Genomic DNA, 25,752 nt, shown 5'->3' with positions numbered 1-25,752 from the left:
GACCTTATTGGAGAAGCAATTCATTCAGCTCTTTACCACAATGGGGCTGAAGCTTCTCTCTCAAATCCAGCCTGGGCATGCGGAGGTCTCCCACGAGGTCGTGCCGCCTCCTGTGCCTCAGTCGTACGCACACTCTCTAGAGGGAGCAGAGTCTCTGCGAGTGTCTGGTCTGGCATCTCGGCATGCATCGCAAGGAGCAGAGTCTTTGCTCATGCCTCCATTGGAACCGATACACTCGATGCAAGGAGTAGAGTCTTTGCGAGTGCCTCCATTGGAACCTATACACTCGATGCAAAGAGCTGAGTCTTTGCGAGTGCCTCGTGGTTCTTCCAACCAACCACTTTTGCTTCGATCCACAGCCTCCAGCCCCATCCATTCTCTGGGGGCTTCAGCGAAGACGCACTCGCCTCGTTTGTCGAGGCCCGCTTTGAGGCACAGCTCGCATCATCGATCGAGACATTCTTCGAAGCACTCATCCAGGCATGCTTCACCTCATCGGAAGCAGCCTTTTCTTCAGTATTCTCCACCGTCTACTTCAACCCTTCCACTTCCGGAGCTCGAGGACACGGTGGGGTCTTTTTCCCTGTCTAGATCCCCGTCTTCATTGGATGAAGCTGCCTCGACGTCCTCGAGTCCTTCTCGAGGCCAGGCTTTGGCAGATCAGCTGTCTTTTTCTTCTTTTCTACGTCAGATGGCAGCTGATTTGGACATGCAACTGGATACTGGGTCCAAATTTTCCAAGGAGTATCTAGAGACCATGCATCTCCCTCAACCTCCTCATGAATCCCTTAAGCTTCCTCTGCATAAGCTGTTGGATCAAACTTTTGTCCACTGTCTGGAAATGTTCCGGGGAAATTGGATTCCAGATACCAAACTATCCTTCACAAGGGTTTCGACAGTGCTCAGTTGTCCCATCAATCCCTTCTGGTGGAATCTTCGTTGAAGCATTCTCACCCTTCTCAAGTATATGCCACTGTTCCTCCGGGCGGGGAGGGCAAAACGATTGACAGATTTGGTCATCGCATTTACCAGAACTCTATGATGACCTCCAGAGTCCTCAACTACAATTTTCATTTCATTACCTATTTTGAGTTTTTTCTGTCCATCCTTCCCAAGTTCCTGCCCTACTTGGATTTGCGGGCACACTTTGAGTACCGGGAAGTCCTGGCATCATTGTCCCAACTTCGACTGCAACTGCTTCAGTCCTCATATGATGCCTTTGAGCTGTCGGCTCGGGCTACTACTTGTTCGGTGGCCATGCGACGCCTGGTGTGGCTCCGCACCATCGATATGGACCCGAATCTACAGGACTGGCTGGCTAATGTCCCTTGCGCTGGCACTGACCTCTTTGATGAGTCAATAGAGGCAGCAACCAAAAAGCTTTCGGACCACGAGAAGTCTTTCCAGTCTATTCTCTGTCCTAAGCCGAAGCCAGCTCCTCTTCGCCCTTCACGCCCGCCTCTGATTTACCAACGGCGTTTTCCACCTACCATTCGTCAGCCTGTCAAGAGGCAGCATCCTCAGAAGCAGCAGAAGCCTCAGACGCCTGCTGTACCCAAGGCTCCTCAGCCTTTTTGACTGTCTCCTAGAAAGCATAACCTGAGTCGTTCTGCCCTTTCCCGTTTTTCCCCCTATCGGAGGTCGTCTCCATCATTTTTGCCACCGATGGATGACTATTACCACCGACCTCTGGGTTCTTTCCATCATCAGGGAGGGATACTCTCTTCATTTCCTACAAGTTCCTCCAGAACATTCTCCAAGAGAGTATCCTTCCTCCTCTGCCCAGACCGCCCTTCTTCTTCAGGAAACTCAAGCTTTGCCTCAGCTCCGAGCTATCGAGCCAGTTCCTTTGGCTCAGCAGAACAAGGGATTTTACTCCCGGTACTTCCTTGTTCCGAAAAAGACGGGCGATCTGCGACCTATTTTGGATCTCAGGGTGCTCAACAAATTCCTAGTCAGAGAAAAATTTTGCATGTTGACCCTGGCGTCTCTTTATCCCATCCTTGAGCAGAACAACTGGTTATGCTCTCTGGATCTCAAGTAGGCCTACACTCACATTCCTATCCATCCGGCCTCCCGCCAATACCTCAGATTTCGGGTGGGAAATCTACATTATCAGTACAGAGTGCTCCCTTTCGGCCTGGCCTCTTCACCCAGAGTCTTCACCAAGTGCCTGGTAGTGGTGGCCGCAGCGCTCAGGAACCAAGGTCTTCAGGTGTTTCCCTACCTGGACGACTGGCTCATCAAGGATTTCATGTCTCAGGGAGTCGTCCTATCGACCCGGCGAACTGTCTGGTTCCTGTAGAGTCTGGGATTCGAAATCAACTTTCCGAAGTCCCATCTTCAACCTTCTCAGGCTCTTCCCTTCATCGGAGCTGTTCTACATACAGTCCAACTCAGCGTTCCTTCGTCAACAACATCTGGAGACTTCTCCATCTTTGTCAGTCAGGCTCCTCTCGCCCGTCCACATGATGGTTCTTCTGGGTCACATGGCTTCCACAGTACATGTGACTCCTTTTGCCAGACTTCACCTCAGAATTCCTCAGTGGACCCTGGCATTTCAATGGACGCAGGTTTCCGACCCTCTGACTCATCACATCCAGGTCACTCCTGCTCTGATACAGTCTCTTCGCTGGTGGATGCACTTTTCCAATCTATCCAGAGGCTTACTTTTTCACACGCCCCCCCATCAGAAGGATCTCACGACCGATTCTTCGACTTACGCTTGGGGGGCTCATCTAGATGGTCTCCGTACTCAAGGTTATTGGACCAGTGCAGATTTTCAATGCCACATCAATCTTCTGGAACTCAGGGTGATTTTCAATGCTCTCAATGCTTTTCAGCATCTTCTTCATGACCGTGTAGTCCTCATTCGCACGGACAACCAAGTCGCCATATGTTATGTCAACAAACAGGGAGACACGGGATCGGCCTCCCTCTGTCAAGAAGCTCTGAAGGTTTGGGATTGGGCAATTTGCCACAACACCTTCCTCAAAGCTGTCTACATTCAGGGGGCGGACAATGCCTTAGCAGACAACTTGAGTCGTCTTCTGTAGCCTAACGAATGGACTCTTCATTCCATGCCCCTTCATCACATCTTCTCCTCTTTGCAGCCCTCCACAACTTCAAGCTGCCTCAGTTCTGCTCCAAGATCTACACTCCTCATCGCCTCGAGGCAGATGCTTTTCTTCTGGACTGGACAAATCTCTTTCTATATGTGTTTCCTCCATTTCCTCTCATTCAAAAGATGCTGGTCAAGCTGAAGACCGACCATGCCACCATGATTCTGGTTGCTCCTCGGTGGCCCAGACAACCCTGGTACTCCCTTCTACTTCAACTCAGCAGGCTTCTAGGAAACCTGCCACTAGACAATGCTATCACCAAAAATGGACTAGATTTTCTACGTGGTGTTTTTCTCATGATAAGGAGCGTCAACATTCCTCCTTATCTTCTGTTTTGGATTACCTTTTGCACTTATCCACTTCTGGCCTCAAGTCTATATCGATCCGAGTCCATCTCGGTGCAATTGCGACTTTCCATCAGCCTGTTGAAGGGAAACCCCTCTCTGCTCATCCGGTGGTTTCTAGATTCATGAAAGGACTTTCAATGTCAAACCTCCTCTCAAACCGCCTCCTGTGGTTTGGGACCTCAATGTTGTTCTTGCTCAATTGATGAAGCCTCCATTTGAACCAATGTCTCCAGCTCATCTGAAGTATCTCACTTGGAAAGTGGTGTTTCTCATTGCCCTCACGTCCGCTCGAAGAAAGATGGCCATTTTGGCTAGACAGTATTACAAAATTTATTCTCCTAAATTGCCAACACTCCCACCATCCCATTCTGGTTAGCTTGGACGTCACCCATATGTGAGAATAGGCTGCCTGATTGTCCTGGGATAAAGCACAGTTATTTATCGTAGCAGGTGTTATCCAGGGACAGCAGGCAGCTATTCTCACAACACACCCACCTCCCCTGGTTTTGTTTCTCTGCTAGCTATCTGAACTAAGGAGATGTGCCCTACGCTGAGCGAGAAGGCAATCGCGCGGTGCGGTCGACTCGAAACTTCTAGTTTCTACAAGCAAGTCTGCTTGCGAGGCTTCCGCATCCGGGCTCCGTCGATGATGTCACCTATATGTGAGAATATCTGCCTGCTGTCCCTGAATAACACCTGTTACGGTAAGTAACTGCTTTTGATTTGATTTTCCTGCCAAATTGTGTGAGTTTTTTTTCCAGATATCCTGGTGGGTTTATTTTATAGCCTCTTCACCCCTTTTGCCCTCTCCTACCCACACTGGTCCTGTGGTGTAAACAAAATAAACAAAAAATACTTTCCCTCTCTGTGTTAAATCCTATCTCACTTATGCGGTCTAACACCAGCTCTGGAAGGATACAAATTTCAAATCTGACATATTGTAATCACAAAACAGAAAATAAAATTATTTTTCCTACCTTTGTTGTCAGGTCATTTTTCAAATCATGTTGGTCCCAGGCTATAGTTGTCTTCTGATCAGGCTCTCCTTCTTTCTCCGTGCTCACCATCCATCTTCCATTTCTGTTTTCCCCTTCTGTTTCCCTTTCCTCCCCGGAGGTCTGGCATCTTTCCTTTTTTCATCTTCATCCCCCCGCAGCTGCAGCGATGGACCCCACCATCCACAGATCCACCATCTCTCCTTTTCTAAACTACCCTTTTTCCAGTATCTCTCTTCTGTGTCCCTGTCCATATTCTCCTCTTCAGTACTGTCCCCCTTGTGTCCCTGTTCCTATGCTCCCTCCATGCCCAGCATCTTATCTCTGTTTAATATCTCTCCCCATATCCAGCTTCTTCTTTCTCTCTTCCTTACCTCTTGTATCTCCTTCCCCAGGTACAGGCTTTTTCCTACTATCTCTCCTGCCATCCTGCCCCCTGCCCATCTAATTTGGAGCAGTATCTGTCCCTCTGGAATCCTTCCCCTTGTGGTCTTGCATTTCTCTCTCCCTCTCTCCATTAGTCCAGCACCTCTCCCTATTTTTGGTTTGGTCTCTCTCTTCCCTTCACCCCAGGTCTGGCATCTCCCCTCCCCTCTTACTCCTTCCTCCTTTTTCATCTGCACAGGCCTGCCTCCTGCCGCGAAGGCACTCTTCCTCCTCCTCCTCCTCCTCCTCCCTCTGCATAGGCCTGCCTCCCTGCAGCTGCCGACATCCTCAGTGGCACGTTTCCTCTGCCGCGATCCTGACCCTGACGTCAGACGAGGTGCGGGACCGTAGCAGAAAGAACGTGCCGCTGAGGACGACGGGCAGCTGCAGGAATTGCTAAAGCACCAGCGATCCTGCAGGCTGCCTTATTAGCTTAAGCTGTTAAGAGCGAGGAAGCTGGGGAAACATTCAAGCCTTTCCGATTGACCCTCCCCTCTCAAGCAGGAGCGGCAGCGGACGGCCAGCAAGAGGCAGCGCTGCCGCTCCTGCTTTAGGAAGGCATGGGGGAAGAGTCGGCCATTGAATTGGGGGGGGCCGCTTTTTCTTAAAATTGAATCGATTCGAATTGATTCACGTGATTCGAATCGGGCAGCACTAGTATATACAGTGTCAGTGTATATGCTGCTTTCTAGATATCTACTTGCTGTCCTCGAATAACACCTGTTACAGGTAAGTAACTGCTTTTTTTCACTACCTGTCCCATATGATGAAATCTTGTTTCCGAAGTGGAATCACTTATACCTCTTATCAGGAAAATTATAGGTTCCATCTGCAGAAAATTAATACAATACATATTGCTCATTTTAACTAATGCTACTAACAGATAAAATATGGAAGCTTTTCTTTTAATATTTTTGGCACAGTGGTTTACTGAAAGTGACATTTTGTTACACAAAATTGAATAAAATCCCATTTTTTGACAATTAATATCTTTGAAACCATGTATCCCAGTTCAAAATGGGTTACAATTTCTAAATTTACACAAAATTCTGAATAAATTGTGCAATGTTCACAGCTGTTGGACACATTTGGCAGAGTTATTGAGATCTAAAAGTTCCCTTAACTGTCAGGTGGCAGCAAACTGTGCCAACACCCTATTGGATTAAAAGATGTTAATCTCAAGTTGTTTAAGCTAGAATCCTGAAAGTTTGCAGTTTTTCATCTTTATATATTGGTCTCTGTTATGGTAGATTATCAATTTCTGAAAAGCTGAAGTGAAAAGGCTTCCAAATTTTGATTGAATTGACCTGGAATGACCTAGATACCCAGCCTAGTATTTCTGTATTTTTGAATTAGGTGGAGTGCGAATGATTAACTAGAGGAGTTTCCAGAGATGACCATTAGGGTTAAAGTTATACCCTGAACAAAGGGCATCAGAATATACGGATACTTAAGTGGGAATAGAGGTAATATGCAGTATTCAACTTGTAAGAATAAAGATTACCTGCCTCTTGCAGAAGATAATGGGGTAATTTAAAGACTGTTCATTCTTCGCAAATCATGTTTGCATATGTTGATGAGATCATGTTTGCATATGTTGATGAGTTTGCATATGTTGAAGACACCTTTTAATTTTTTTTTTTTTTCATTTCAAATTAGTTAATGGTATTCTCATAGGATTTGTTGTTTTTGTTTTAATACAGTGGCATAAAATTGAAAACATCCAAGCTGAAAAGACTCCATTAATTGAATAAGTCAATTTAGTTTACTCACAGATCTGACAGTAGCAAAATGAAGCAAGTATCTGAGATCCTGGGAAACCCCATTGTGAAAATTCAAAATGCAGAAGTGAGTCGTGAATGTTCTGTTTACCTTGGAAGAGCACAGATTTCTGCCACCCTCCAGGAAGGTGTTTTACAAAGATTCAACGGACGTGATGCCCTTCCGTTTATTCCAGCTGAGAGACTCAAAGATCTCACTTCTCGTGTCTTTAACGGAGAGGCAGGTGCCCAGGATGCCAAGTTGCGCTTTGAGAGCCGGGAAATAAAAGGGATTGGAACTTCACCCAGTGACACTCCCATCAAGAATGGATCACCAGAAATTAAACTGAAAATCACAAAAACCTATATGAATGGAAAGCCTCTCTTTGAATCTTCTATTTGTGGAGATAATGGTGTAGATGTTGACCTTTCTGAGAATAAAGCAATAAAGAGGAACAGAAAAAGATGCATAAAATATGATTCTCTACTTGAGCAAAGTGTTGCTGAAGCTGCTTCAGAGTTGAAAACTGGTTCATCAGAAAAGGTACCTTTTTTAATTTTGACTATGGTTTAATTGGGATTGAATAGATATGCCCAGATACACTAGTCACTGTGCATCTAATGATCATCACTAAACAGGTTGAACATAATTTAACTGACATAAGTGTTGACATAATTTAACCAACTGATGTACAGTCGACTCCACCTAAGTGCACGTCAGTTAAGCGCATGCTTCGGTTATCCGCAGCCTACTACCATGGTCCTGTTTTGTTTTGTTTTTTTACATTAAAGTCAATGGTTGTAAACTCTGGATATTTGCAATTCTGATAAGTACATAATCCGCTTTTGCACAAAATCGTGTCCCACCTGTATTCTTTCACGTAACATTCACTCTGGTTAAAAGCAATCGCTGTACCGGGCAATGGTGCGTCCGCATCTTGAGTACTGCGTCCAGTATTGGTCACCATACCTTAAGAAGGATATGGTGTTACTCGAGAGAGTTCAGAGGAGAGCGACACGACTGATTAAGGGGATGGAAAGCCTTTCATACGCTGAGAGATTGGAGAAACTGGGTCTCTTTTCCCTGGAGAAGAGAAGACTTAGAGGGGATATGATAGAGACTTACAAGATCATGAAGGGCATAGAGAGAGTAGAGAGGGACAGATTCTTCAAACTTTCAGAACATAAAAAAACAAGAGGGCATTCGGAAAAGTTGAAAGGGGACAGATTCAAAACGAATGCTAGGAAGTTCTTCTTTACCCAACGTGTGGTGGACACCTGGAATGCGCTTCCAGAGGACGTTATAGGGCAGCGAACGGTACTGGGGTTTAAGAAAGGATTGGACAATTTCCTGCTGGAAAAGGGGATAGAGGGGTATAGATAAAAGATTACTGCACAGGTCCTGGACCTGATGGGCCTCCGCGTGAGTGGACTGCTGGGCGCGATGGACCTCAGGTCTGACCCAGCGGAGGCATTTCTTATGTTCTTATGTTCAATCATAAGAACTTAAGCAATGCCTCTGCTGGGTCAGACCTGAGGTCCATCGCGCCCAGCAGTCCGCTCACGCGGCGGCCCAACAGGTCCAGGACCTGTGTAGTAATCCTCTATCTATACCCCTCTATCCCCTTTTCCAGTAGGAAATTGTCCAATCCTTTCTTAAACCCCAGTACCGTACTCTGCCCTATTACGTCCTCTGGAAGCGCATTCCAGGTGTTCACCACACAGGTAAAAAAGAACTTCCTATTATTCGTTTTGAATCTGTCCCCTATCAGCTTTTCCGAGTGCCCTCTTGTTCTTTTATTTTTTGAAAGTTTGAAGAATCTCTCCCTCTCTACTCTCTCTATGCCCTTCATGATCTTGTAAGTCTCTATCATATCCCCTCTAAGTCTCCTCTTCTCCAGGGAAAAGAGACCCAGTTTCTCCAATCTCTCAGGGTATGATAGGTTTTCCCTACCCTTTATCAGATGTGTCGCTCTCCTCTGAACCCTCTCGAGCAACGCCATATCCTTCTTAAGGTACGGCGACCAATATTACACGCAGTACTCCAAATGCGGGCGCACCATCGCCCGATACAACTGCAGGATAACTTCTTTCGTTCTGGCTGTAATACCCTTCTTGATTACTCCAAGCATTCTATTCGCTCTCTTAGTAGCCGCTGCACACTGTGCTGTCGGCTTCATTGTCATGTCCACCATAACCCCCAAGTCCCTTTCCTGGGTACTCTTATTTAATACTATCCGTCCCATCGTATAGTTGTACCTCGGGTTTCTTCTTCCCACATGTAATAATTTACATTTTTCAACATTGAACTTCATCTGCCATCTCGTCGCCCATTCTCCTAGTTTATTCAAGTCCCTTTGCAATTCTTCGCATTCCTCTTTAGTCAGAGCTCCATTAAATAGTTTGGTGTCGTCTGCAAATTTTATTATCTCATACTTCATCCCTGTTTCTAGATCATTAATGAAGATATTAAATACCAGCGGTCCGAGCACTGAGCCCTGCAGGACACCACTCGTGACCCTTCTCCAATCCGAGTAGTGGTCCTTTACTCCTGCCCTCTGTTTTCTATCCTCCAACCAGTTTCTGATCCATCTATATACATCTCCTTCCACCCCATAATAATAATAATAATAATAATAATAACAGCTTACCGCAATACCATGGTTATTCAGTTTCTGGAGTGGACGTTCATGGGGCACCTTGCCAAAGGCTTTTTGGAAATCTAGATATATGATGTCTATGGGGTCTCCTTTGTCCATCCGTTTGTTAATCTCTTCGAAGAAGTGCAATAAGTTCGTTAGGCACGATCTCCCCTTGCAGAAACCATGTTGGCTGGTTATCAGAAGCTCGTTTCTTTCAAAATGTTCATCAATGTTTTCTTTTATCAATGCTTCTGCCATTTTTCCCGGAACCGAGGTCAGGCTCACCGGCCTGTAGCTTCCCGGGTCACCTCTTGATCCCTTTTTAAAGATGGGCGTAATGTTGGCTATCTTCCAATCCTCTGGGACCACGCCTGTTTTCAGGGATAAATTGTAAATTTGCTGCAGTAGTTCCGCTATCTCCTCCTTTAATTCTTTCAGAACCCTTGGATGTATGCCGTCCGGACCCGGGGATTTGTCTGTTTTTCTATCTGCCTGCGCACATCCTCAAGGTTCACTTCCATGGATGTTAATTTTTCTGCTTGACTTCCATTGAAGAATTGCTCAGGTTCCGGTATGTTGGATGTGTCCTCGTTTGTAAATACAGACGAGAAGAACATGTTAAGCCTTTCTGCCACTACCTTCTCCTCCCTCACCACCCCCTTCCTGTATCCGTCGTCCAGCGGTCCCACCTCCTCTCTAGCCGGCTGCTTCCCTTTAACATATCTAAAGAACGGTTTGAAATTTCTTGCTTCCCTTGCTAGCCGCTCTTCATATTCCCTTTTGGCTTTTCGAACCACACGGTGACATTCTTTTTGATACTTCCTGTGCTCTTTCCATTTCTCCTCAGTTTTGTCCTTTTTCCATTTCTTGAATGAATTTTTCTTATTGCCTATCACTTCCTTCACTATTTTGGTTATCCACGCAGGGTCTTTTGTTCGACTCTCTTTGCACCCCTTTCTGAATCTGGGGATATACAGATTTTGCGCTTCGCTCAGCATGTCCTTGAAGAAAGACCAGGCATGATTTACCGTTTGCCATTTTTTTGGAAGTGTTCTTGAGTTTCTTCCTTACCATTTCCCTCATTGCTTCGTAGTTTCCTTTCCTGAAGTTAAAAGTTGTCGCTATGATTCTCTTTCCTTTCGGTACTCCTACCTCAACCTTGAACTTGATTATATTATGATCGCTGTTTCCCAATGATCCCACTACTTCTACTTCCTTTGCAGGTCCCCTTAACCCATTTAGGATTAGATCCAGGGTGGCATTCCCTCTTGTCGGTTCTCTAACAAGCTGCTCCATGAAGCAATCTTGTGTAGCCTCCAGGAATTCCGTCTCCCTAGCGCATTTTGAGTTTCCAAGACTCCAGTCTATCCCGGGGTAGTTGAAGTCTCCCATAATAACCGTGTTGCCACTTTTGCATTCTCGCTTGATCTCGGCTTCCATTTCCTCATCGATATCTCTGGTTTGCCTGAGTGGACGATAGTATAGGCTCATCTTTATTTCAGATCCTTTCTTTCCCGGTATTTTAACCCATAGAGATTCCAGCTTGTTGGTCGTCTCTGCTGTATCCATTCTGGTTGATTGTATGCTTTCTTTTATGTATAGGGCTATTCCACCTCCCTTTTGTCCTGACCTGTCATGGCGATAGAGCTTGTACCCCGGCAGTGCTGTATCCCATTTGTTTTCCTCATTCCACCATGTTTCGGAGATTCCAATGATGTCTATGTCTTCTGCATCGGCCACGGCTTCTAGTTCCCCCATTTTGTTTCTTAGGCTCCTTGCATTAGTATATATGCAATTTAGATCCTGGTATTTTGTTGTCCTTCTTTCCCTTCCTTGTGCTTTGGTCTTTTCCTGTGCTGAAATCATTTTAACCTCCTCTTCTGGGTTGGTCGACTCCTGCAATTTGTCCCTTGTTTCTTCCCAGCTTTTTCCCCCTTGTTTCTTCCCAGCTTTTTCCCCCTCAGTATCTTCACGGGATACCTTCTTCCGAATCGTCGACTCTTGATCAACTGTCAGCTTTCCCCTTCTTCTTAGTTTAAAGCCTGTTCTATTCCTCTCTTGACGTTGCTTGCTAGAAATCTAGTTGTCCTCGGTGCCAGTCTGCCCCTGCGGGACTCCTTCATATGTTTTGGTCATGTGACCACATTCAAACATTCTGGTCTGTATCTGCAGTCTGCTTTGCGTAAGCAGATTCCCTTGAGAGCGGATGTTCTGCTTTTTTCTCAGGGGGTCCATTTGGGACTGTCCAGAGGGGGCAACTTGTTATTTCAAAAGGCCTCTTTGTTGGCCCAGAAGTGTATTCTTTTGTTGTGGCGCCAAGTTGATGTGCCAACCTTTACTATGTGGAGGAATGAACTGTTTACTCTTGAAATTTGAATACCTGGATATTCGGAGGGGTCTTGGAGGAAATTCAGGAGAATCTGGGCTCCAATTTGGGAGGGATTGTCCCCTAGAGCTCGCAGTTCTTTATTGAACTTTTGACACTGGAGTGGGGGGGGGGGGGTGCAGATGGGGGGGGGCCTAGATTTCCGTGAAAGAATGACACGTAAGACCTGATTGTTTCAGCATTTTTCTTGTCATGGTTGTTGGTTTGTGATCTGTATTTCAAAACTTAATAAAAATGACTATATAAAAAAAAAAAAAAAAAAAGCAATCACGTAGATGAGCTGTGTGTTTTGGAACAGCAGTCTAGGCCTAGCCATGTGTTTGAACTTTCGGAACTGCACCTTGGCATCGCATGGTCAAAAATCATTGTCTTTGGCTGAACGTGTCCACCATGCTGATGTCAGATGTTGCTTATGTGTTGTTATTACAGTACAGTGGAACCTCGGTTTGCGAGTAACGCGGTTTGCGAGTGTTTTGCAAGATGAGCAAAACACTCAGCAAACTTTTGTCTCGCAAACCAAGAACTGCCCCGATAAACGAGCTCTCAGCAATGGTGGGTACCTGCCTGTGGGTGCTGCAGCGCTTTCAGCGTGGTGGCTTCCTTCCCTCGGGGTCCCCATGCGACTGCCCTCTTGCTTCGGCCGATGCCTCTGCCGTCCGTCAGCGCCTCCCCGACAGTCAGCGCTGCCCCGACAACACGTACAAGCACGCAGGACGTCCTGCGTGCTTGCACGTGGTGAGCATGTTGTCGGGGCAGCGGGTGGCTTGGCTCAGGAGAGGAGCGGTCGTGCGCATGCTCGCACAGGATGGCGGCCGGCTTGGATCGGGAGCCGGGAGGCGCTGACGAATGGCAGAGGCATCGGCCGAAGCGGGAGGGCAGCCGTACAGGTACTCGAGGGAAGGAAGCCACCATGTTGAAAGCGCTGCAGCACCCACAGGCAGGTACCCACCCCTGGGCCAAACCTTGGTTGTGGAACGAATTGTTTGAGTTTACATTATGGCCTATGGGGAATTTTGCTTTGTTATACGAGTGCTTTGGCTTACGAGCATGCTTCTGGAACGAATTTTGCTCGTAAACCAAGGTACCACTGTGCTTGTACATAAATTGGAAGGCCTGTCCCCTTAGAGTGGTGTACTTCAGATCCTTCTGCAGTTGCTCACGTAAGGTCTCCCAATTAAAGCGATAGAGACCTATACACCACTTTCAAACATAGCGAAGCTGTTGGCTTCAAGGTGCCTGCCTGTTGAATATGAAAGCAACAAAAACAAAGGGATAATCGCAAACTTCAAATGTGATTACAGGTCACTCGTCCTAAAATATGTGATGGCAGTGATCGATACAAGCATGGAATCCTGCCCCCGAGCTTCTGATCTTGCGAGAAAAATGACAGTGCTCACATGGTACTCCGATTAAGCGCCCGTGCCAAACCAGTCCGAAGGGCTTGCACTTGAGCAGCGTCGACTGTATACAATGTTTCGCCGTGTGATTTTCCATGCGTCTGTTGCAGCCTCTGACTCTGCTATGCATCCAACCTCATTACTATTAAAACAAGGTCATTAATATTAAAACCAGCCCACCAGTCGATGCCCTAACATCTGTTTGCTATGCACAAAAAGCACAGTTACTTAATGTAACAGTTGTTATCCAGGGACAGCAGGCAGATATTCTCAACAGTGGCTGACATCACCGACGGAGCCCCGCAGCGGACAGCCTCGAAAGCAGACTTGCTTGAAGATCTTTGTAAGAGCTTCCGAGTGCTGCACTGCGCATGCGCGAGTGCCTTCCCACCCGAGTTAGGGCGCACGTCTCCTGTGAGGAATTTCAGTTCAGATACCTCGCTAAGAAGCCAACCAGGGAAGGAGGATGGGTTGTGAGAATATCTGCCTGCTGTCCCTGGATAACAACTGTTACGGTAAGTAACTGTGCTTTATCCCAGGACAAGCAGGCAGAATATTCTCAACAGTGGATGACCTCCAAGCTAAGCATAATGGGATGGAAGGAGAGTTGGCAAGTTAAGAAAAAAGATTTTGCAAAACAGATTGGCCAAAATGGACATCCCTTTTGGAGAAAGTATCCAGACAGTAATGAGAGGTGAATGTATGAACCGGGGACCAAGTGGCAGCCTTGCAGATTTCCTCAATAGAAGTTGATCTGAGGAAAGCTACAGACGCCGCCATAGCTCTAAACTCTGTGGTCCGTGACTCGACCCTGCTGAGGGAGACCAGCCTGAGCATAGCAGAAAGAGATGCAAGCAGCCATCCAGTTGGAGATGGTTCGCTTCGAGACAGGATGCCCCAACTTATTTGGATCGAAGGAGATGAAAAGTGGGTTGTTCTGTGAGGTTGAGTGCATTGCAAGTAGAAAGCCAAGGCACGCTTGCAATCCAAAGTATGGAGCGCCATTTCTCCAGGGTGAGAATGAGGCTTAGGAAAAAATACTGGAAGAATAATAGATTGATTGATGTGAAATTCTGAAACAACTTTAGGTAATACGGAGGACCACCTTGTCATGGTGGAAAACTGTGAAAGATGGATCCGCAACCAATGCTTGTAATTCACTGACTCTTCGAGCAGACGTGAGGGCAATCAGGAAAACTACTTTCCAAGTAAGGTACTTGAGATGAGCCTTATCAATTGGTTCAAAGGGAGGTTTCATCAATTGAGCCAAGACAGCATTGAGATCCCAGACTACTGGGGATGGTTTAAGTGGTGGATGAACATTAAAAAGTCCTTTCATAAAGCGGGAAACCACAGGATGTGCAGACAGGTTTACCATCAAGAGGCTGATGAAAAGCAGCAAACGCACTGAGATGGACTTGGATAGATGTAGACTGAAGTCCAGATTGTGATAAGTGAAGTAAATAATCCAAAACAGAAGCCAAGGAGGTAGACATTGGCTCCATATGGCGAGTGGAACACCAAGCAGAAAATCTAGTCCATTTCTGGTCATAACACTGCCGAGTGGACGGCTTTCTGGAAGCGACCAAAATATCTTGTACAGACTGAGAGAACTGTAGAGAGTCTGTTAGGTTGAAAGGTACCAAGCTGTTAAGTGTAGAGACTGCAGGTTGGGATGTAGCAAGGATCCTTGACTTAAGCAGAGAGGGAAAAACTGGTAGAAGCAGAGGCTCCCTGGTGCTGAGTTGAAGTAGAAGGGAGTACCACGGTTGTCTGGGCCACCGAGGAGCTATCAGAATCATGGTGGCATGTTCTGTCTTGAGTTTGACAAGAATCTTGAGAATCGGAGGGAATGGAGGGAAGGCATAGAGAAAATGACCCGTCCAATCCAGGAGAAAAGCATCTGCCTCGAGACGCTGGGGAGGGTATATTCGAGAGCAGAACTGAGACAGCTTGTTGTTGAGGGGAGACACAAAGAGGTCTATCTGAGAGGTCCCCCATTGAGCAAACACCTGATGTAGAGGCGAGGAATTGAGTGTCCATTCGTGAGGTTGCAGAAGACGACTCAATTTGTCCGCCAGACAGTTGTGCTGACCTTGAATATATGCAGCTCTGAGAAAGATGTTCTGATGGATTACCCAATCCCACAGCTTCAGAGCTTCTTGACAAAGGGAATGAGATCCTGTACCTCCCTGTTTGTTGACATAGTATATGGCGACTTGGTTGTCTGTCCGGACAAGGACTACGTTGTCGTGAAGAAGGTGTTGAAAAGCTTTGAGAGCATTGAAAATCGCTCTGAGTTCCAATAGAATGATATGACAAAGAGTCCAATGACCTTGGGTACGGAGTCCATCGAGATGGGCTCCCCATGCGTAGGTTGACGAGTCTGTTGTGAGAACCATCTGATGAGGGTGATTGTGGAATAGCAAACCTCTGGAAAGTTTGGAATAGAGCATCTACCAGTGGAGAGACTGCTTCAACAAAGGAGTTACTGTAATTTGTTGAGAAAGCGGATCGGTAACTTGTTGCCACTGAGATGCCAGGGTCCACTGAGGTATGCGAAGGTGAAGTCTGGCAAAAGGAATCACGTGAACTGTAGAAGCCATGTGACCGAGCAGAACCATCATTTATCTTGCTGAAATTGATGTGAGATGAGACACTTGATGGCAAAGGTGAATGAGGATATCCCGACATGGTGGAGGTAGAAACGCTCTGAGTTGGACAGTGTCTAGAGTGGCCCTAATGAATTGGAAAGACTGAGATGGGGTCAGCTGGGATTTTGGAAAGTTGACTTCGAACCCCAGACTTTGGAGGAACATAATAGTCTGTTGGGTCGCTGCAATAACCCCTTGTTGAGAGGGGGCCTTGATAAGCCAGTCGTCCAGGTATGGAAAAACATGGAGACCCTGAGCACGGAGGGCTGCAGCCACCACTATCAGACATTTCGTGAAGACTCTGGGGGATGAGGCGAGCCCGAAAAGAAGAATTCTGTATTGTAGATGAAGATTACCCACCCTGAATCTAAGATATTTGCGAGAGGCTGGCTGAATTGGGATATGAGTGTAAGCCTCTTTGAGATCCAGAGAGCATAGCCAATCTCCCTGATTCATCAGGGAATATAAGGTTGGTAAAGATAGCATCTGAAACTTCTCTTTGACTAGAAATTTGTTGAGGGCTCTGAGGTCCAGAATGGGTCGCAAATTCCCCATCTTCTTTGTGACTTGAAAATAACCGGAAGAAAAGCCCATGTCCCTTTGGTTCAGAGGAACCTCTTCGAAGGCGAAGAAGAGCCTGAGCTTCCTGAAGAAGAAGGGGAAGTTGCGATGAATTGGAAGGACACTGTTGGAGGGCGATCTGGAGGCACCTGAAGAAAGTGAAGTGAGTATCCCTCCCGAAGGATGATGAGAACCCAGAGATCTGAGGTGATGATCTCCCACTGGTGATAAAAGTCGACCTCCTATGGGCAGAAGAGAATTTTGATGCAGGGAGGTTGGCATGCTCAGATTGGGATTGTCAAAAAGACTGAGCTGGTTTAGTCGCTACAAGAGTCTAAGCCTTCTGCTGTCGTTGTGGAGGCCTTCTAGGCGGAGGCCTGGAGAAAGCTGGTGTCGTTTTTTGGGGATAATGACGCGGTGGTTGCTTGTATAGCCGAGCAGGAGGAGTCTTAGGCTTCGGCCGAATCAAGGAAGCAAGAGAGCGCTCATGTTCAGAGAGGCGCTTTTTAGCAGCTTCAATAGAATTATCAAGAGTTCATTACCCTGCCAAGGCAAGTTCGCTAGATGGTCCTGCAGATTGGTATCCATATCAACAACGCAAAGCCAGGCGAGACGGCACATGGCTACTGCAAAGGCAGAAACTCTAGAAGAGAGCTCAAAAGCATCATATGTGGCTTGCAGCATGAAGAGTCGAAGTTGAGACAGAGTTCTCATGATCTGTTTAAATTCAGAAAGACTGTGTTCATCCAGAGCCGGATAGAACTTAGGCATCAATTTGAGGAAATGGTTAAAATAAGCAGTGAAAATGTAGTTATAATTGAGAATTCTGGTAGCCATCATGGAATTCTGGTATAACCTATGGCCAAACTTGTCCATTGTACGGCCCTCCCTGCCTGGAGAGACCGCAGCATAAAGCTTAGATGGATGAGCTTTCTTTAAAGAAGTTTCCACATTCAAAGACTGGTGAGACAATTGAGATTTCTCGAAGCCTTTGCAAGGTACTGTGCTATACATAGATTCCAGCTTGGATGGAATGGCTGTAATGGAATAAGGAGTTTCCATATTCCTTAAAAAAGTTTGCTTCAATACTGGAGTCATAGGAAGCCTCAAGGTCTTCTTGGGTGGATGAGGCAGCTCCATGTTGGCCAAGTATTTAGGTGTATATTTGGAATCAGAGTGAAGATCCAGTTGAAGAGCTTGTCCCATGTCGAAGACGAACCTGACAAAAGAGGCAGACTTCGAGGTCGAGGCACATTTATGTTGTTAACAGTTTTTGTGAGCTAGTTAAGTTGAAATGGCTAAAGTCATGATTTCCAGTGTAATAGTTAAGACATTCTAGACAAGTGGGTTATCTTCCAATGGCTGCGTGCCATATGCAGAAGGAATCCACTCCGGATTTTTTCTGTCATTCTCCTCTACGCCTACTACAGAAACTGAAGAGCCATGGGGTAGAAGGAGATGTACATAGATGGATCAAAAATTGGTTGGCAGATAGAAAGCAGAGGGTAGGAGTGAAGGGCTACTACTCTGACTGGAGGAGGGTTACGAGTGGTGTTCCGCAGGGGTCGGTGCTCGGACCGCTGCTGTTCAATGTATTCATAAACGATCTAGAAACAGGGATGAAGTGCAAGGCAATAAAATTCGCAGACAACACCAAACTATTTAGTGGAGTTGGGACAAAAGAGGACTGTGAAGATTTACAAAGGAACCTGAACAAACAGAGTGGGCGGCGAGATGGCAGATGAAATTTAATGTAGAGAAATGTAAAGTCTTACATGTGGGAAACAGAAACCCGAAGTACAGTTATACAATGGGTGGGCTGGAAATGGGTGAGAGCACCCTAGAAAAGGACTTGGGGGTAATGGTGGGCAAGACAATGAAGCTGTTAGCACAGAGTGCAGCGGCCTCAAAGAAGGCGAATAGAATGCTAGGTATTATCAAGAAAGGTATTACAGCCAGAACGAAAGAGCTCCTGCCCTTGTATTGGGCATTGTTGCGCCCACATCTGGAGTACTGCATCCAATATTGGTCGCCATACCTTAAGAAGGTTATCCCAGGACAAGCAGGCAGCCTATTCTCACATATGTGTGATGTCACTGATGGAGCCCAGATGCGAAAGCCTCGCAAGCAGACTTGCTTGGGGAAACTAGAAGTTTCGAGTCGACCGCACCGCGCATGCGCGAGTGCCTTCCCGCCCAAAGTAGGGCGCGTTCCTCAGTTCTCAGTTTTCCGCGGAGCCGAGAAGTCCGTCTTTGACTCTCTCCGTTTAACTTTTCACTTCGTGCCTTCTCTTCCCCCTGGTTTGTTTTTTTTTCTTCATGAATCACTGTTTGTATGTTCTTTCTTTTATTTTCTTTAAAAAAAAATTTTTTTTTTAGTTCTTCTGTTCGGCTGCCGGGACAGGCCGCTTGGCCGCGGCCCAAGAGCTTCGACCTTGCAGCAGCTGTTTTTCCTTTTATGTCCCGGCCAGCGACAGGATTCAAGAAGTGTAGCCAGTGTCAACGTTCGATTTCTCTCACGGACCTTGGGCCACAACATCATCTGAAGTTGTGCGAACGCTGGCCTCCAGGTGTTTCCTTACATGGATGATTGGCTCATCAAGGATTCCACTTCTCAGGGAGCCGCTCTCGCGATCCAGAAGATAATTTGGTTACTACAACATCTGGGATTCGAGATCAACTTCCCCAAATCCCACCTACAACCGTCCCAGACGCTTCCCTTCATTGGGGCGATTCTGGATGCTACCCAACTCAGAGCGTTCCTCCCGCCCCCACGCAGGGACGCCCTCCTTCATCTCTGCCACTCAGTGTTCTCTCGCACGTCCATCTCAGCGAGACAAATGATGGTCCTTCTAGGCCACATGGCTTCTGCAGTTCACGTGATTCCGCTTGCCAGACTTCACCTCAGGATTCCCCAATGGACCCTGGCATCCCAGTGGTTCCAGACGTCCGACCTTCTGACTCACCTCATCCGGGTCACTCCTGCTCTACAACAGTCTCTTCGCTGGTGGATGCTCTCCTCCAATCTATCCAGAGGCTTGTTATTCCACACCCCTCACCACCAGAAAGTCCTCACGACCGACTCGTCGACTTATGCCTTGGGGGCCCATCTGGACGGCCGCCGCACCCAGGGTTACTGGACCAGCACGGACCGCCAGTGCCACATCAATCTCCTGGAACTCAGGGCGATCTTCAATGCTCTACAGACCTTTCAACATCTCCGTGACCAGGTTGTCCTCATTCGCACAGACAACCAGGTCGCCATGTACTACGTGAACAAGCAGGGAGGCACGGGATCGGCCTCCCTCTGCCAGGAAGCTCTGAAGGTGTGGGATTGGGTGACTCGCAACAACACCTTCCTCAGAGCGGTCTACATTCAGGGGGCGGACAATGCCTTAGCAGACAGCCTGAGCCATCTTTTGCAACCTCACGAGTGGACTCTCAACTCCACGCCCCTGCATCATATCTTCTCTCTATGGGGAACGCCTCAGATAGACCTCTTTGCAGCCCCCCACAACTTCAAACTGCCTCACTTCTGCTCCAGGATCTACACCCCTCAGCGCCTCGAGGCAGATGCATTCCTCCTGGACTAGACGAATCGTTTTCTATATGCGTTTCCTCCATTTCCTCTCATCCAAAAGACTCTAGTCAAGCTGAAGTCAGACCATGCCACCATGATCCTGATTGCTCCACGGTGGCCCAGACAACCTTGGTACTCCCTTCTACTTCAACTCAGCAGCAGGGAGCCATACCTCCTACCAATCTTTCCATCTCTGCTTACACAGCATCAAGGATCTCTGCTTCACCCCAACCTGCAGTCTCTACACCTGACAGCTTGGTTCCTCTCAACATAACCCCTCTCCAGTTTTCTCAACCTGTGAGAGATGTCCTGGAAGCTTCAAGGAAGCCTGCTACGAGACAATGCTACCACCAAAAGTGGACTTGATTTTCTGCTTGGTGTTTTTCTCATCATCATGAGCCATAACACTCCTCCTTGTCTTCAGTTTTGGATTATCTTTTGCACCTTTCCCATTCTGGTCTCAAGTCTACATCGATTCGAGTCCATCTTAGTGCAATTGCTGTTTTCCATTAGCCTCTTCAAGGGAAACCTCTCTCTGCTCATCTGGTGGTTTCCAGATTCATGAAAGGACTCTTCCATGTCAATCCTCCCCTCAAACCGCCGCCAGTGGTTTGGGACCTCAATGTGGTTCTTTCTCAGCTAATGAAACCTCCATTTGAACCTCTTCACAAGGCTCACCTGAAGTATCTCACTTGGAAAGTAGTGTTTCTCATTGGCCTCACTTCTGCCCGAAGAGTCAGTGAGCTATAAGCCTTGGTTGCGGACCCGCCTTTTACAGTATTCCATCATGACAAGGTGGTTCTCCGCACACACCCGAAATTCCTCCCCAAGGTTGTCTCGGAATTTCATCTCAACCAATCAATCGTCCTACCAGTGTTCTTCCCGAAGCCACACTCACACTCTGGAGAATCTGTTCTTCATACTCTGGACTGTAAGCGTGCTTTGGCTTTCTACCTAAAACGCACCAAACCTCACAGATCTGCTTCTCAACTTTTCATCTCCTTCAATCCGAAAAAGTTGGGACGTCCCGTTTCCAAGCGCACCATCTTCAATTGCTATGCCCAAGCTGGATTGCCCATTGACAGAAAAATCACAGCCCACAAGGTCAGAGCGATGGCAGCTTCTGTAGCCTTCCTCAGATCAACACCGATTGAGGAGATTTGTAAAGCTGCCACTTGGTCCTCGGTTCATACCTTCACCTCACACTATTGTCTGGATGCCTTCTCCAGATGGGATGGACAGTTTGGCCAAACAGTATTACAAAATTTATTCTCCTAAGTTGCCAACTCTCCCACCATCCCATTCTGGTTAGCTTGGAGGTCACCCATTAGTGAGAATACCTGCCTGCTTGTCTTGGGATAAAGCAATGTTACTTACCGTAACAGTTGTTATCCAGGGACAGCAGGCAGCTATTCTCGCGTCCCACCCACTTCCCCTGGGTTGGCTTCTCTGCTAGCTAGCTGAACTGAGGAGACACGCCCGGTGCATCGGGCGGGAAGGCACTCGCGCATGCGCGGTGCGGGCGACTCGAAACTTTGAGTTTTCTTCAAAGAAGCGTCCGCATCGGGGCTCCGTTGGATCACGTCACCCATTAGTGAGAATAGCTGCCTGCTGTCCCTGGATAATAACTGTTACGGTAAGTAACATTGCTCTTTCTCAGCGTACAGTGTGCTTTGTGGATTTTTTTTAATTTTTAATTTTATTGTTGGTAGATCATTTTGACTTGATCATTTTAAAAGTAGCTCGCAAGCCCAAAAAGTGTAGGCACCCCTGCTCTAGAACGTCGCTCCTTAGTTTTATCAAGTGGGGCAGTGAGGGGCCAGCACTTTACATCTTATCACCTCATTCTTTCTTTTTTCTCCTCATATACAGCACGGTTCTTTATTCTAATAAGCTCTGGCACTAACAGTACTACGGGTGTCTTATGCTACTTTCACTACCACTTGCAGTCAGGTTCGGCATTTTATCATGGTTTTGGTTTTTTATTTAGTTTTTCACCAGTATTTTCATTTATTTATTAAAGCAGCCTTTTTTAACAGCCCGATGCCCCTCCCCTATCAGTGTGCATTAAATCCACTGCCAACACTATTTTGGCGCCTCTTTCAATGGATCAAATATCATCGCCCCACTGTCGCGTGTTCACATTTATTCTGCGTACGAGTTTATCTCATCAGTGCAGAGACCTTTTCGGTAAGAACATTTTACTCTCCCTTTTTTACTTTCCCAAGTGCTGTGGTTTTATTCTTTGGTTTTAATAGAAGCTCATTTGAACAATAATTTAGATCTTTCCCAGGTTTCATTTTTCATCTACCCGGTCGGCTTGTCTTTGAGCTACTATCGGCTTATGTTTTAAAGATACACTCTATTATCAGCTGTTCATTTTCCATACGTTTACTTTTGCCCTGTTTAGGTCTATATAGTCTAGGCATACTGTTTGCAACCAGCCATCATTTTAAGTATGTATATGCCCTATTTTAAGGGGGGTGGTGGTTAAGTTCTTTTAGCATGTTATTTCATTAATTCCGAGTTCGGTGTTACAATATGTTGTTCTTGGTTTTTAGTTTACACATTATTTATTCTTTTCTATGACATGTTCGCATCGCAATTTTACTCAAATAGGTATCCATATTTCCATTCAAGTTTCATCACGGTGCTCTGGTTTTGGCTCCAGTAGTTATCGCTTCCGTCCACCAGGTCTGGCTATCCGTTACCATCTCATATTTTAAAGACTCACTCGTTATAATTAGCGGTGACCCACACGTCTCTTCATAATGGACATGTCCAATTTTAGCATTTGAATCTTAGTACTATGGGTTTGGTCCTTTCTATAGTCTGCTTTTCGTCTGGAGTCTCTTGAATTTATAATTATATTTTGACATATTTTTGTGGTTATAATTGTATGACATGTCTAAATCGGTCAAGTTATCCATTCTTTTTATTATTTTTTGTCCCCTCATACAGTGGAAGACCGCCCCGGATGCCAGCCCTAGGGGGGTACTCTGCCGGCTGGATCCAGAACCTTCCGAGCTGCTCTAAATGGCACCTGCACCTCAGTGCGGCTGCCATACTTATTCCGAAGCAGAGTCGGCAGCCGCACTGAAGTGCAATGACTGCATTTGCTGCCTCTGCCTCCGGAAATAAGTGACGTTGGAAGGGGTGGTCCGGCAGCTGCAGTCATTGCGGAACCTTGCGGAACTCCCTCCCTGCCTACCCACCCCTCCAACGTCACTTACATCTTCCAGAGGCAACAGAAGCAGTCATCATGGGACCTTGCTGGTTTGGAGGGAGAGAGGAGCATAGAAGGGTGGTGGAGGAAGAAAAAAGGGTCAGGGTGGTATGGAAGGGTGGTGGAGGGAGAGAAAGGGGGCAGATGCTGATGGAATTGGTGTGCAGGGAAAGGAGAGAGAGAGACATAAGGGGGAAGGATACTGGATGGAATTGGATTAGAGGGAAAGAAAGGGGGCAGATGCTGATGGAAGTGGGGGGAAGGTAGAGGAGAGAGTGACATGCCAGACCATGGGGGTGTGGGAGAGGGAAGGGAAGAAGAGGAGAGAGATGCCAGACCATTGTAGAAGGGAAGAAGATGGATGCCAGAATAATAGGGGTGAAGGGAGAGATGGAAGGGGAATTCAAGGAGAGAAGATGCCATATAGAAGGGGCAGAGAGAGGGTAGACAGTGGATGGAAGGAAGAGAGTGACAAGACTATGAGGAAAGTAGAAACCAGAGAAGACAATGTAGAAAAAAATTATATTTATTTATTTTTTTACTTTAGGGGAGATGCATCGCTGTTTCTGTGGTGTTGCATTGTATGCAGAGTCCAGCTTCTTGGTGGTTCAATTTAATCTTTGTGTACGTTTTTCTATTTTATCCCCCCCCCCCTTTTACAAAACTGTAGAGCGTTTTTTTAGCACCGGCCATGGTGGTAATTGCTCAGAATTCTATGAGAGTCTGAGCTGTTACCACCATGGCTACAAACCACATTACAGTTTTGTAAAAAGGAAAGGGGTTAGTTTGTGATTACATATTCCATGCTAGGCGAAGGTGTTTTCTGTGTTCTGTGTGTTCGAAAGACATGGTTTTTAGTTAGGATTGACTGTGTAGGACTGATCTGTAGTAGTCTGGCTTGTTTAGTTTTGGGTGTATTGATGTACTGCTCACTGCAGTATGTAAGATGCTGCCTTTTCCTAGTTACACTCTTGTGTGATGTGTGGATTGGTTACTAAAAATCATGTTATTTCATACAGATGATGGGCCTCGGATGTCACATATGCTAGGTACTGAAAAATAAGTGGAAACTCAGTTAAGTGTCCAAGAATGATCTTAGATCAACAAGTGTATGTGGAACACTCAATATTACATATAATGTATTTAAAACAGAGGAAAAAGGACCTCAAAAAACCCCTAGATTATAATCAATAAAGTTATAACCAATTGGGGTTAGGTTTTCATCACCGGTCCAAAACCCCTGTGTGATTATTTAAAATACTTTTTTTATAATGCAATATATAATAGTGTTTAAATATTGTGATTCAAAATTTCTCTAATCTCTGAAGAGCAAGTTAAAGCCGGCAGCTTTATATTGAGGGTTACTATAATGTAAGATAAACCAAGCACTTATCTTGATGGCCCAACGATGAAACTTAACATAGTGCCGGTACAAACTTTGCTCAAAAGTTCTTCTATGAAAGAATAAATTTAAGATACTAAGCAAAAAATCAGCATAGAGAAACAATACAAACTACTAGAAATTTCCAAAAGCTGAAAAAACTAAAACAGCCACCCCTCTCTCCAGTGCAATAGGATTAGGTGTTTTTTTAACCACAGCTTTTGGAAAATTCTAGTAGTTTGTATTGTTTCTCTATGCAGATTTTTTTGCTTAGTATCTTAAATTTATTCTTTCATAGAAGAACTTTTGAGCAAAGTCTGTACCGGCACTATGTTAAGTATCATCGTTGGCGCGCAAAACACAGGGGAAACAAATCCACAGGAAACAGAATAGTAAAAACAAGTGGAATTGTCCAATAAGAAAAGGTGCAACAAATAAAGGTGTCTTTCAACTCATCTGGATAATCAGGTTATTCTTTATTCTTCCAAAAATACTCGACCCGACATGTACATGTTTCAGCCCTACGGCCTGCGTCAGGAGTCTATAGGTAATGTATAAAATCATATAAAAACATATAGAAACATATAAACACTATAATAATAAAATAAAAGTATATAGTAGTAAAAACATTTAAAAACATTCAAAATATTAAAAAGAAACAGCAAATTACATGTAAAAGTTTCTTTAAACAATGCAAAACAACATATTCTTTAATGAACCGAACATAAGAAATAAAAATGACTAATATCGTATAAATTTATCATATAAATATCATATAAATTTAAACCAACCATAACAACAAAATATCATATAAATTTAAAAGCGAACATAGTTTAGATATCACAACAAAACAATATAGATATTCTATATATTATTAATAGAAATCAATATATTATTAATAGAAATCAATATAATATTACTAGGAAAATTATATATCAATAAAAAATGAAAAATAAGGTGACTAAAAAGCAATCAATGTATCATCCATAGGAGTCAATGTATTGTTATCAATAGAGCAAAAAAATATATGTATTGCCACTAGGAATAAATATATATTATTACTAGAAAAAACATATATAATCAATAAGCAAAAAACAATCAATATGTCTAAACACTATATAGTCGATAAACACAAAGCAAAAAGTATATCTAAACACTAGAGACGATGTACAGTATAAAATTTAAGCACATATTATGAAAATGTTGAACCAATGACCCAAAGTATACTTGAAAATAAACCAATAGCAACGTTAAAAAAGTGAATATAAAGATCACT

The 25,752-nt window shown here is 45.4% G+C and overlaps 1 protein-coding gene across 6 annotated transcripts in view; it reads left to right on the top strand.

Annotated features, from left to right (window-relative positions):
- The window catches only part of NSD2 (nuclear receptor binding SET domain protein 2), a 521,650-nt gene that overhangs the window by 34,230 nt on the left and 461,668 nt on the right, over window positions 1-25,752 (top strand). For 5 of the 6 annotated variants that reach the window (XM_033950948.1, XM_033950940.1, XM_033950930.1 and 2 more), the window contains exon 2: window positions 6,594-7,194. In XM_033950948.1, coding sequence (XP_033806839.1) covers window positions 6,682-7,194 — 513 coding nt within the window. In that variant the 5' untranslated portion in view covers window positions 6,594-6,681. Of the gene's footprint in view, window positions 1-6,246; window positions 6,357-6,593; window positions 7,195-25,752 lie in introns of those variants that run through there. The other variant, XM_033950968.1, reaches the window with a different exon arrangement.

The sequence above is a fragment of the Geotrypetes seraphini genome, chromosome 1 (genome assembly GCF_902459505.1).
Source record: "Geotrypetes seraphini chromosome 1, aGeoSer1.1, whole genome shotgun sequence".
NCBI classification, from domain to species: domain Eukaryota; kingdom Metazoa; phylum Chordata; class Amphibia; order Gymnophiona; family Dermophiidae; genus Geotrypetes; species Geotrypetes seraphini.
This window is presented reverse-complemented; position numbering and strand designations above follow the sequence as displayed.